This window comes from Colletotrichum paranaense, assembly GCF_030867605.1.
Source record: "Colletotrichum paranaense strain IMI 384185 chromosome Unknown Scaffold_1.1, whole genome shotgun sequence".
NCBI classification, from domain to species: domain Eukaryota; kingdom Fungi; phylum Ascomycota; class Sordariomycetes; order Glomerellales; family Glomerellaceae; genus Colletotrichum; species Colletotrichum paranaense.
This window is the reverse complement of record NW_026848959.1, coordinates 3,283,460-3,294,633: the sequence shown is the minus strand read 5'-3', so window position 1 is coordinate 3,294,633 and position 11,174 is coordinate 3,283,460. Positions and strand designations below refer to the sequence as shown.

Sequence of the window (11,174 nt, the reverse complement as noted above, 5' to 3'; positions counted from 1 at the left end):
TCCTCAGACTTCTTTCAATGAGCTTTCAAATTGGTATACTGCATCATGTCCGATATTCTTAGAATTGATCAACCTGATGACTCAATGTTGGAAGTTGCAACTTTGAACCATGAATAGGGCCATCAATTTAATTACATCTACCATCCAACATAATATTCATATAATGAAAGGCAAACTTGTCTATCGCTGTGCGAAAGTGGGTGTCTCCAAAACCAGCATTTTCAGCCCATCGTGTTTGCCAGAACAGCAGCTTGCTTTATGCCCATCGACTTTCTGATACCTACTAGTTGCTCGACTGCCCAAGATCGTACATTTGGTACATTTAGTTCTTCTTGAGAGACGATGTGCAATGGCCAGATCATGGAAGGTGCTCCTAGGATAGTTGTTAGCTCCATTCCCATAATGCAGTGATTTTCGGGATGATGTTGGTACTGACGTGGGGTACCAGATAGACTAGGTGTAGATATACATATATCGGCAGAAAGACTTTGGATAACCGAGATGCTGTGGAACCGCATTATCTCTTTGAGTTCGTTGTTCTCGAAGCTCTGTTTGTCGACATGGTTGAGAATAATACGGTTTGTCACTATCATTAACGACCGCCAGTTGTTCCAGACTTGTGCTCCCCAAACACTGTTATACACATGTTCTCTCCCGTTGAAGTTATTTTCTTTCTTGGATGCATCTGCTTCAATCTCGTGGAACTTCCGATCAGATTGCGAGGATTTTGACGCCCAGGCGTTGAGATCACTGCCAATGTCCACCGCTATTCGGTAGATTGCGTTGGCGTCTGTTATTTGTTGTGTGTTCATGGCTGCAGAAAGGTTGACGAGCCTAAAGCCTAGTACTGCTAGGGACCCTGGACGTAGACTATTGTACTGTGTTCCTTGACGGCTGGCTTCGAATTGCATGGTTATCTCCACAAGGGCAGGGGGTACGGGAACACCTCGATGCATACAGGCTTGAAGCTGCGGGGAACCGGCTCAGTAGGGTCCGCTCAATGACTTTACGTTTGGACTTACAATTTGCTGTCTGAATTGTATGTAGAGCTGTATTCCAAGCTCTCTAGTGAATTGGCCCTTGCCGCGAAGGTGCAATAGGGCTGTTGCGCCCTCAATATGCGCCGTCCACGCATGGCTATCATTCCAGCTTTCGAACATTATCGTCTGCTCAAGTTAGTCGTGGCTATTGAAGGAGAAGGGGTTTCAACCGTACAACAAATAGCCCAAGGAGAAGAATTGCCATGAGAGTTGTATCTGCTGTGGCTTGATCAGGGTCATACAGAGCCACATTAGTAGCTTTTAGTGCTTGTCCATACCGCTCCTTGGCCCGCAGCACTATTTTGGGGGCATTAGAGATATTTGAGATAGCAGCCATGCCGACTGCTTGGATGCTATGTCGGACTAGGTTGTTAGGAGATTCTTCGTGATATGTCTTGGCAAGCCATGATTGGTACGAGTCACAGAACGGTGGTCCAGTAGTAGTGTAGTGGGTGAAGAAAAAGGTGGCCGCCCTATCTTCAATGTTGAGGCACAACGCGTAGTTGATTGGCAGATTCCTCGGCTTTGACGAGCTGCCAGCTTCATTTCCAATCTTCTTCCTGATTCGTTGGCGCTCGTCCCGAAAGACAAGGTCTGTCAAGTTCCGATAGCCGGGACAAGGCTTCTGTCCTTTCTCGCACTTGAGACATCCCGGTTTGCGTTGATCGCACTTTTTCCAAAGCATGTTAGAAGTAGAACTTACAAGCACAGGGAGGAGGTCATCGGGTTTCAAAAACACGTGCCTTGACTTTGCGTTGACGGCATCGCTGGCAGCCCTTACTCAGCGCGCCATAGTAAACCATGCTGCGGTGAAGGACTTCGGCTCAAGAAGACAACTCCGGGTCCGGCTCCCGGGTCTAAGGTAAGGTAAGATGAGAGGGCCTCCAGGCATGCAAACACCCTTGTGTCAGCTTCGTCAACTACCAACGAAAAGAGCGTTCCAGCCGAGGGGGTTGACTGAACTAAATGTCAGAAATTCCGTCGGCGGTTGCTGTCAGGCTCGATTTTCAAGGGGATCGGACACGGACACGGGATTCTGAAGGATTCGAGACGGCTTACAAGCCACCAAAAGGTCATCGACCGGCAGCGGGTCGGCGGGGACAGCATCAGCTTCGCAGTCGTCGCCCTGATCGGGATTAGTGTGAGGTCTTTTGGGGTCGTTGATTGGCTCTGCTGTACTTGGTTATCCCTCTTTGGAAAGATGTTGGTGGGCCGTTCTCGGTAGCCTTTCGCCAATCATGGCAGACTTTGGTGCTCGTTCGTCAAACGCCCTTCTCAGATGTTGAGTTCGGCTTGAGCGCATGTGAGTTATAAAGATCAGGCTGGCCACATCAAATTTCCGCTGTTTATTTTGTGGAAAACACTGTCATATTATGTAGAAGCATATATAAACGTCTGATTCTATTCCTTTACAATTAATACCAGCTTTGGAGAATTCGCCACCAAAATTTAGAGACAATGGCCGACGTCGCAACCGTCCCAACTCCAGCCCCGGTTGAGAAAACCTTCCGTGCCTACACAAAGGAGCAAGGCGCTACTTACGCCAAAGGCAGGCTGGGCTACGACCAAAGGATCTACAACTACATTTACGACCACCACGTCTCAACAGGCGGCCAAACAGACTCCCTTCTCGACATCGGCTGCGGCCCCGGCACCGTTGCCCGTGAGCTCAGCCCGCGCTTTACACGGACCATCGCCCTGGACCCGAGCGTGGGCATGATCGACGCTGCCCGAGCCCTGGGCGGGGTCACATCGGCCCCGGAGCCGATCCGCTTCGAGGTCTCCACCGCGGAGGAGCTCGGGTCCAACCTCTCCCCGCCCGTCGCCGACGCCAGCGTCGACCTCATCACAGCCGCTACCGCGGCGCACTGGTTCGATATGCCCGGCTTCTGGGCTGCCGCTGCCCGCGTGCTCAAGCCGGGCGGTTCCGTGGCCATCTGGACGAGCAGCTCAAAGTACATTCACCCATCCATGCCCAACGCCGCGAGCATGCAGCAGATCCTACAAGATTTCCGTGACGAGTATATCCAGCCGTACATGACTCCGGGTAACCTCATAGCGGAGAAGATGTACGAGACGCTACCGATGCCATGGGACCTCGAAACGCCGGTGGCGGAATTCGAAGAGAGCGCTTTCCTGCGCAAAGACTGGAATAAGGACGGCACAGTCGGACCGGACGGGGAGTTCTTCTTGGGTCAGCAGAAGCTGGGTCTAGATCACGTCGAAAGGTTCCTAGAGACGGTCAGCCCGGTGACGCGGTGGCGTGAGGCGCACCCCGATGATGTCGGAACGGATCGTGATGTAGTCAAGATGGCCGTTGGGAAAATCGCGAGTTTGCTCCACGAAGCGGGGATGGAGCCAGGGAAAGAAATCATCACCACTGGCGTTGCAGGGGCTCTAATTATGGTCAAAAAGAAGGAATAAAGCGGATTTGAGGAGGCGTGTAGAGGGTCCAGTGTCATCCAAGTCCGAGGTTCTGGGCCCGTCTGCGGGGCATGTGAATCATTGGTCAAATCGCGATGCGGCAAGCAGGCCATTCAGCGTTTACGCGGTTTATCTAAACCCCTGGATCGGTGGAGCAAACGGGCTTGTTTTCTCAAAGGGGGGGGGGGCCAAACGTTTGGATGACATTTGGTGATGCCAAGTGTTTGCTTGATTGTTTGTTTGCCGAATGATAGACAGCCGGCTCTTTGTTAATTGGCTGGTTTGGGACTTGTGCGAGAGTGGATCTCTTTGGCTGCCCGATTTGGACGCTTTCGTGTTGGTTCCAACAAGCAGCATTCCTTCGGACGCTGAACCCGCTTGTACCGCTTCTAGAACTATTTAATCCTTCGATAATCATCCCGGACTTAGTCGGCGAAAGAGGAGTACTTATGCCCCTCCCATCAGGCTGGCGCGCCTCGCAAAAAAACAACAAAAATGTTCTCCAACTTCCTTCCTGCACAAGCGCGCACTTCTCGATCTCAAACTCCACTAGCAATCATGACCCAAAAGCCGAATGTGGGCTCCACCACATCCGCCGCCCGAAGAAGCGTCATGGCGATGGACACTGGCCGGATTGATTGGAAGGAGGCTTTTCTGTTCTTCTACTGGGATGCGAAGAAACTCCGCACTCGCCCCAAGGAGGGCCACATTATCGATAGGTTGATTGTCGAGTTCTTCCAGCAAACGAGGCCGTCCATGGCGGATGAGGGCCCTGTTCTCAATTGGGATATGACCCTATTCAGACTTATGAATGCGCTACGCAGACAGCTTGGTAGGCAGAATTCGGTGTTATTTTCGACATGTACTCCTGCTGACATACGGTAGGTTTTGACACAACATCCGAAGTCACTCCTTCAACATACCTTTTTCTCGGCCAAATCGATCCTCGGGACGCTTGGAACCGACCGCCGTTTGTAGACTGGGTGCGCCTGGAAACTGAAACCCAACTTCTTTTCACCTACGCGAACAACACCATTACCCGCTTCCTCGATCACCTAGTCGTTGAAGCGTACGGGCGACAACACGCGCCATGGACGTTGTACAACCCGTATCTCAAAACGTTCCAAGAGGCTCATGACATTGAAAATTGGAGCGTTCCATTACCATTCGGATATGCTGCTGAGATGCTCTCGCACATCTCATGGCCAGAGGGTCCCCAGATCGCGGAAAGCGCTGGACTAGTGCATTCCCAGAACCACGAGATCCGTTTCGGCATCTCCGTCGGACCGACCCACCGCTCAGCCATACTTGCCTTCCCCACTGAAGAGCTAACGAACACACGGATAATGAATTTGACAAAGCGCTACTATACGGCTATGCTCCTCTGGGTGGGTGAGATGATCACGGGAGGGGCTATCGAATCACTCCCCGGCCTGCTGAACGACCAGTTCAAGGGCTGGTTGAAGGCGAATGACGACGAAGACAACGATGAGTCTCTGGCTGTGTCCAAGAGCCTTTGGGAAGCATACAGGAAGGTCGGCTTGCAACCATTGCATGGCGATGTGATCAGTGCCTCTAGCGGTTCATCGGGCCGCCCGTGGACTGATGGAACCTCTGAAAGTTTTGTCGAGGCGAAGAAGCCGGCTAGGAGTAGTTACTTTCAAGCTAATTAGTTGGGACGGTCCGTAATGTACATAATGCAGGTTCTTGTATATAGCTTCAAGCGGTGGCATGAAGAAAGCTCACAGAGGAAGTTCAGAGAAGGCAAGCACTGGAAACAACTACAAAGTAAGCCCTAAAGGACGCCCGTAATTACTCTTAAGAAAACTATTGAATTTTATGCAGATGTCATCGAATTGTGAGTCTTGTTCTCTCTTGTGATTGAATTCAAGCGCAGAACATAGTCTAGTTGGTGTTACCGAGGTTATTTGTACAAATCAATCGATTAGTCGAGACTTGAAAGGAGGTAGTGCGTCATCCAAGATCTCAATATTCTGAGCTAGGGAGTCTCTGCTCCCAGATTTCAGTCACGTATGACAGATTTCAAGTAAACAATCAATGGCCCCTTTTCCCACAGAGTATAAATCTTTTGAGTCTCCATCCAAGCCTTGCTCTCCTCCGCCAGAACCAGGTCAAAGCTCCAAAGCAATCTCGCTAGCATGATCCGCATCTCTACGTACGCGAGGCTATCATGCCATGTTAGCAGGTAGACAAAGTTGAGGAAACTCTGGAGGCACTCACTTTCGTCCCAAGCAATTTCGAGGTCCAATGTGGAACGGCTGTAACGCCTCTCTGCGATCAGAAGCATACTCCGGATCACCTAGGAACCTCTCCGGGTGGAAGAGAAATGGGTTCTTGAAGTTGGCCTCGTTATGGTACATGGCCCACTGATGGACAGCAAGAGTCGTCTACGAAGGTGAGGGATCTCGCATTAGCTGGGATACTCCTACAAGAGAACGGAACAAACCTCCGGCCCCCTCGGCAGAGGACAGCATATAACGAAAAACTCACCTTCTCTGGAAGAAACTCCCCGCGGATCATAGCTCCGCCTTCGGGCACCGTCCTAGGAAGACCAGTCGGCACAGGCGGATACAACCGCAGCGCTTCATCCAGGCACGCGAGCATGTACGTCAGTTTATTCACAGACTTGAGATCGACATCCGACTCCTTGTCAAACGTCGTTCTGACTTCGTTCACTAGCTTCTGCATCTTTTCGGGGTTCTTTAAGAGGAGATACGTCACCCCCGAAAGCAGCGTCGCCGTAGTCTCGGAGCCCGCAATGATAATGATGCTCGCGTTGCCCTCGAGCTGTTGCAACGAAAGGTTCTGCGTTCATGTTATCATCTGATACAAAATATGATGGGAAAGGAACTAGACTCACCCACTCCTCCCTCTTCTTCAACAGTCCCTCCATCAAGTCCGCCCTCGGCCCTTCCCTCTCCGCTAACGCAATCCTCCTCTTCAACTTATCCATCGTCATAGCCTGATGCTCCAGCCGCCTGTTCCTCATTGCCTTGGTCGACATCACCGCCGTGATGAACCGGCTCAGTACCGAAAAGTGGTTCGCCGTCTGCAGTGCGACGCCCAGCCGGATCATTTGGAAGATCGTCCTCACCCAGGGATGTAAGTCCCCTCCCTCCAAGCACCCAAACGGTTCCCCAAAGGCCAGGTCTCCGATGATGTCAAAGGTGCAGTAGTTGTACCAGAGCGTCAGGTTCACCGGCTCCCCGAGATCTGCCGTTCCCTTTTCACCAAGGTCCATCGCGGAAGAATCCTCGTCGCCCTCTTCATCTCGGTACGCCTTCTGAACCGGAACATCTGCTAACTCTCGCAGCTTAGCGATAAAGATGTCAACATACTTCATGATCACGGGCTGCTGATCCCTCAAACTCCGATCGCTGAACCCGTGACTCAAAGTCCTCCTTAGCATAGCGTGTTCCGGGCCAGGTGCCGTGATGATATCCCTCGGCAGGTCCGCAATCGGCCTGTAAAACGTCTCCGACTTCTCAAATTCGAGCGGCGCCTGGCCGCCGCTTGCAACGCTCCCGGCACGGTGACCCATGATCTCCTTCCACGCTGCGGGGTCCGCGTACGCCAGCTCATCCGGGGCGATACGCACCACGTCGCCATACTTTCTGTGGAGGTCAAGCATGTCGAAAGAGAGGGTGCCGCACCAGAGTCGGTAGCAGAATGTTGCGCGGGTTGCGCGCATGAGGATTGGGCCGGGAAAGCGGCAGAGGGGGTGGAAGAAGAGGTTGTAGATGATGTACGCGACGATGTAAAGTATGGTCTGTCCAGCGTCAGGAAAAGGAACTTGGCAAAAGATCTTATTCTCGATAGAGTTACAAGGCTTGTCAATAAAGAGCACAATACTTACAAAGGCGAAGCCAAGGCACGAAGCCTGGATCATGATGTTGATGATGGCCATACTCTTAAAGCGGCACTTCAAATCAAGTCGGTTCAGGGCAAAAGATAGACACTTAAATTGAGAGCAAATGATCCGGATATTTACGAGACAACCTCAGATATTAAAGCTTCTGGACAAGCAAAACTTCATGTAGACTTTCCCATTCGCCGCGCACCACGCATCCATGAACCCAGCCAGCTCAGCCTGGATAAGTTCGTCATGCCGAGTACGAATCCCTGAACCGAAGCCATCGTGCAACGTTTCAATGGCCGAGAATATCTTGGTCATAGCTTGTGAAATTATCGTGGTCCTGAAGAGCAAATCAGACGAAAAAAGGGGGCACGAACCTTGCCGCAGTCAACGTCGTGAGGGGTTCGGCAAGCGACCACACCTTTGGGACCGGGGAGAGCTATCTATTCCTGCCGGTTCGTTTCAGACGGTAATCCCGGGCTGACGTTGCCATCGGCTTGTCTCTCCAGTCCGAGATACGAGGGCTGGCGAATCGGTTGCCGTGCCGAACGAACGCGAACACGCAGAGAATCATGTCGTTGACGATGGCCGTTCAGATGCCAAGTACCCTCTCCGCGTCGCCAGCTTCTAGAGCCCAGTCACTTTGCAGTTACGGCGAAAATCATATAAGCGCGACTCACAATCATGGTGGAAGATGAAGGTTAAAGGACTATGGGATAGACCTGAATGGGCCAAAGCCGTTGTGGCGAGGCAGATCACGCAACTTGGAAGGCTCTATGGTCTGCCTTTCCCTCAAATACGTTTGTAATGGGGTACACATATCCCAATAATTCAGCAGATTTTATCTTCGGACAGGCAATCAAGAGAAGCTATGTGACCTGCTCCAAGACCGGCGTACTTTTTGAAAGTCTTTTCAAAGGCTCTGGGTTCGATTTGCATATTTTCCCCCTCTTCATGTTTCTCCCACCTACCAGCAAAAGCAAACCTCCTACGTCCTTGGGCCCCTAGCTCCTTTAATTCTTCTCCATCACATGAACTCATTTAAGTAAGCGGTTTGTTCTTGAATATATGGATGCTCCTTATCTCCCTGATTCTCTTCATATCGAGCCTTATTGAACCCAAGGTGTCGTTTTAACGAGACCGATGTGCTACGTGGACCGTCTTTAGAGTCTCTCTCAAGCACTCTGATCTGATGTACTTTCTCATCTCAAGATCACGATTGCAATTCACAGCCTATTTTGGAACATGCAGAACCTTTCGCCTATGGCAGTCTGGGGAAATTAACGACATGGCTGGTGGACGGCACAGAAGCGTGCAAGTGATCGAGAATGCAATCATCAAAACTCCATGAAGAAAAGCGCAACAAGTACGATATCCTCTAGCTAAGTCACAAGCATAAAGCAACTTATGGCTAGGTCGGTAATCCTCAAGCCAACTCTGGCGCAATTTATCGCCTCCTCATTCTCACAATGAGCAACTTCCCTCCATGAGCTAGAACATAATACAATGAGGAGACAACATGTCAAAGCGACCGACCGCAAGTGACGACGGTCCAAACGTTAATCGATGGCTTCTTGCTTGATGTTGACGATCGTGGGGCTGGTAAAGACCGGTTTTGCTGGCAAAGCTGGAAGAGACTTCTGAACAATGGTGCAGTTTGCCCCTGTTGCAAAGCGGCTGCCATCTCCTTGAACCAGTGTCGTTTTGGTATGATCTCGCTTGACTTGATCCCGCTTGGCTTGCTTCTTCATCTTCCTCGAAAAAACTGCCGGGTTTGGGGCATTTGGTAAAAGATTGATGCCCAACCTCTGCATCTTGGCCCTGACCGCGTTGTAGCCCTGACGTATGGAAATGCCTTGCGTCCCTGGGAACAGACCAGATGGTCTTCCGTATTCATACTCGGTACTTGGATCCCGAAGTAAGGCGACATTGGTCGAGTCTCGCGGCGACAAAGGTGCGGAGTAGTCATAAGTTCGCCAGTCTGGGTAACCTGGGATCAGCCCGTGGCCAACCATCCGGGCGAACTCCTTCGTATGAGGTAGCTGTATTCTGGAGCAGCCTTGTGCGGCCCAAACAGCTATCCAGCAAGTGGTCGCTAGAATGGGGGCCCTGTTCTGTCGACGCTGAACGAGATATAAGAATTGCAGGGCTCTCTTGGCCTTCTTCTTCGTCTCAAGCAGTTTGCTACAACTGGAAAAGATGTGGTCGCGCACATTGCATATTGGGCAAGCAGCTATGAAACCGTCAACATCCACCGGTCCGATACAGTCCTTAGCCTCGTGGCCTCCTCTGCAACAATTTGCGCACATCAAGCGTGGGGAGCTTGGATCAGAAATACCATCGTGCTGAATTGCTGGGCTCTTGTCTGCCTGCTGAGTGTACAAGCTTGGTACTTGAACCATTCCTTGTTCTGCGGTGGCAGTCGTTTGGCCAGAGATAACACGCAAGGTCGAGTCGTCCACGCCGCATCTCAACTTCTTCTCCTCCTGTTCGGCTTTTCGAAATCCTGGAGCATCATGGCGATCTATGAAGCTCGTCTTGACGGTATGACTGGTGCCGGAAGTACTGTTCTGGATGGGGAGTGGAAGCTCTTTTGTGGGCAAGCTGGATGGCCTTGCAGGAGCGAATGTCATCGAGGCCCAGGCAGAGCTAGCCCTTTGAAGGCCACCGCCGTATGATAGATGGGATTCGAGTAGGCGGCATCCATAAACGTAGTTGGTTGCGACACTGGGAGGCTGCGTTTGCCCGAAACCACCAGAAGTGGTGAGGTCAGCAACGGTGACCAAATTGCCAGCAATGGTGCCGATCGAGCAGCACGTGGGGAGTCGTCCATCGACAACACATACGATGTCATTGTATACTGTGTCAATAGAGATGTTGCCTTCAAACCAACCTTCGAAAGGAAGCCCGAGTCCTTTGACGAGACTACCAAAAATACGGTTGCTTTCCCAGTAACTGCATAGCGAAGCGTCGATGAGATAGACGTTTCCCATGACAAACTCTACGGTGAGACTCGAGGTTGATCGGTCGGCCTTCTTTGCATCGAAGTCATACACAACGAAGATGTTCGCTGCAGCGTTGGTAATCTTCAAGTTCCCATTGTGTGCGAAGGTGTCGCCGGCAGCTGGAGTCGGGAGATTGACGGGCGGAGGCATGATTTGACAGCTTCTAGGCAACGGCGCAGCAGTAGAATCTGAATTTTGTCAGCAAGTGAAGAATCAGAGCTGAAGAGGTTGGATGACGTACCTAGGAGGATACCGGACGTTGGATTAGAAGTCGGGATGATTGGAATTTGGGTGACTTGATGTCAGATGCGAAGATTGCGTGCAGCGCTCGAACATTTCGGTCGAGGAGGAGGGAGAAGGGAAAGAAATCAGTCGACTGGTTTGGAAGGCTTGGTGAATTGTGGAAAGGGTAAGAAGGGCCCTGAACCATGTGATACCTCCTTCCTTATGCCGACATCGTGCCTTCCGCCCCTGACCGACACAGAAGCACCGGAGGCACACAGCCGCCGGGTTGCTTGACTGGTGTTTTGAGTGAGGATCGAAACCCAACCGATTCGATGGCAGTTCTGTGACCTTTGCCAGGCATTCGTATTTCCCAGTCTGGCGTTACCTCCCGTAATCATCAGCAAATATGTTGTAGTCGAGAAGCAAAGAGGTTCGATAGAATAAAGCTTTTCACAGAAGCCGAACCATGCCCGCTCCAAGTTTGCCGGGAAACCCAAGACGGAGAAGGAATCAGCCTACTATGGGATCAAGACTTGTATAGCCCCAGCTACTAGAATGTCAGAGACACAGAATCGAAGACGCAGGAATTGAAGCGACCGGCAC

General features: G+C 51.4%; 5 protein-coding genes across 5 annotated transcripts; 2 read left to right on the top strand and 3 right to left on the bottom strand.

The window, feature by feature from the left end:
* Positions 1–221: 221 nt before the first annotated feature.
* CPAR01_01167 (uncharacterized protein) lies at positions 222–1,725 on the bottom strand (the record flags this gene model as incomplete). The annotated part of the gene is made up of 3 exons (XM_060485456.1): positions 222–968; positions 1,023–1,166; positions 1,216–1,725. The coding sequence occupies 3 exons, from the start codon at positions 1,723–1,725 to the stop codon at positions 222–224; spliced, it is 1,401 nt and encodes a 466-aa protein (XP_060356313.1).
* A 773-nt stretch (positions 1,726–2,498) lies between these two features.
* Positions 2,499–3,464, top strand: CPAR01_01166 (methyltransferase domain-containing protein; the record flags this gene model as incomplete). Its single annotated transcript, XM_060485455.1, has 1 exon — positions 2,499–3,464. One exon carries the CDS (start codon positions 2,499–2,501, stop codon positions 3,462–3,464), a length of 966 nt encoding a protein of 321 aa, XP_060356312.1.
* Positions 3,465–3,959: 495 nt separating this feature from the next.
* On the top strand, positions 3,960–5,137 carry CPAR01_01165 (uncharacterized protein; the record flags this gene model as incomplete). Its single annotated transcript, XM_060485454.1, has 2 exons — positions 3,960–4,296; positions 4,350–5,137. The coding sequence occupies 2 exons, from the start codon at positions 3,960–3,962 to the stop codon at positions 5,135–5,137; spliced, it is 1,125 nt and encodes a 374-aa protein (XP_060356311.1).
* Positions 5,138–5,487: 350 nt separating this feature from the next.
* CPAR01_01164 (cytochrome P450) lies at positions 5,488–7,392 on the bottom strand (the record flags this gene model as incomplete). Its single annotated transcript, XM_060485453.1, has 5 exons — positions 5,488–5,650; positions 5,706–5,872; positions 5,976–6,290; positions 6,346–7,254; positions 7,342–7,392. 5 exons carry the CDS (start codon positions 7,390–7,392, stop codon positions 5,488–5,490), a joined length of 1,605 nt encoding a protein of 534 aa, XP_060356310.1.
* A 1,508-nt stretch (positions 7,393–8,900) lies between these two features.
* Positions 8,901–10,496, bottom strand: CPAR01_01163 (uncharacterized protein; the record flags this gene model as incomplete). Its single annotated transcript, XM_060485452.1, has 1 exon — positions 8,901–10,496. One exon carries the CDS (start codon positions 10,494–10,496, stop codon positions 8,901–8,903), a length of 1,596 nt encoding a protein of 531 aa, XP_060356309.1.
* Positions 10,497–11,174: the final 678 nt, after the last annotated feature.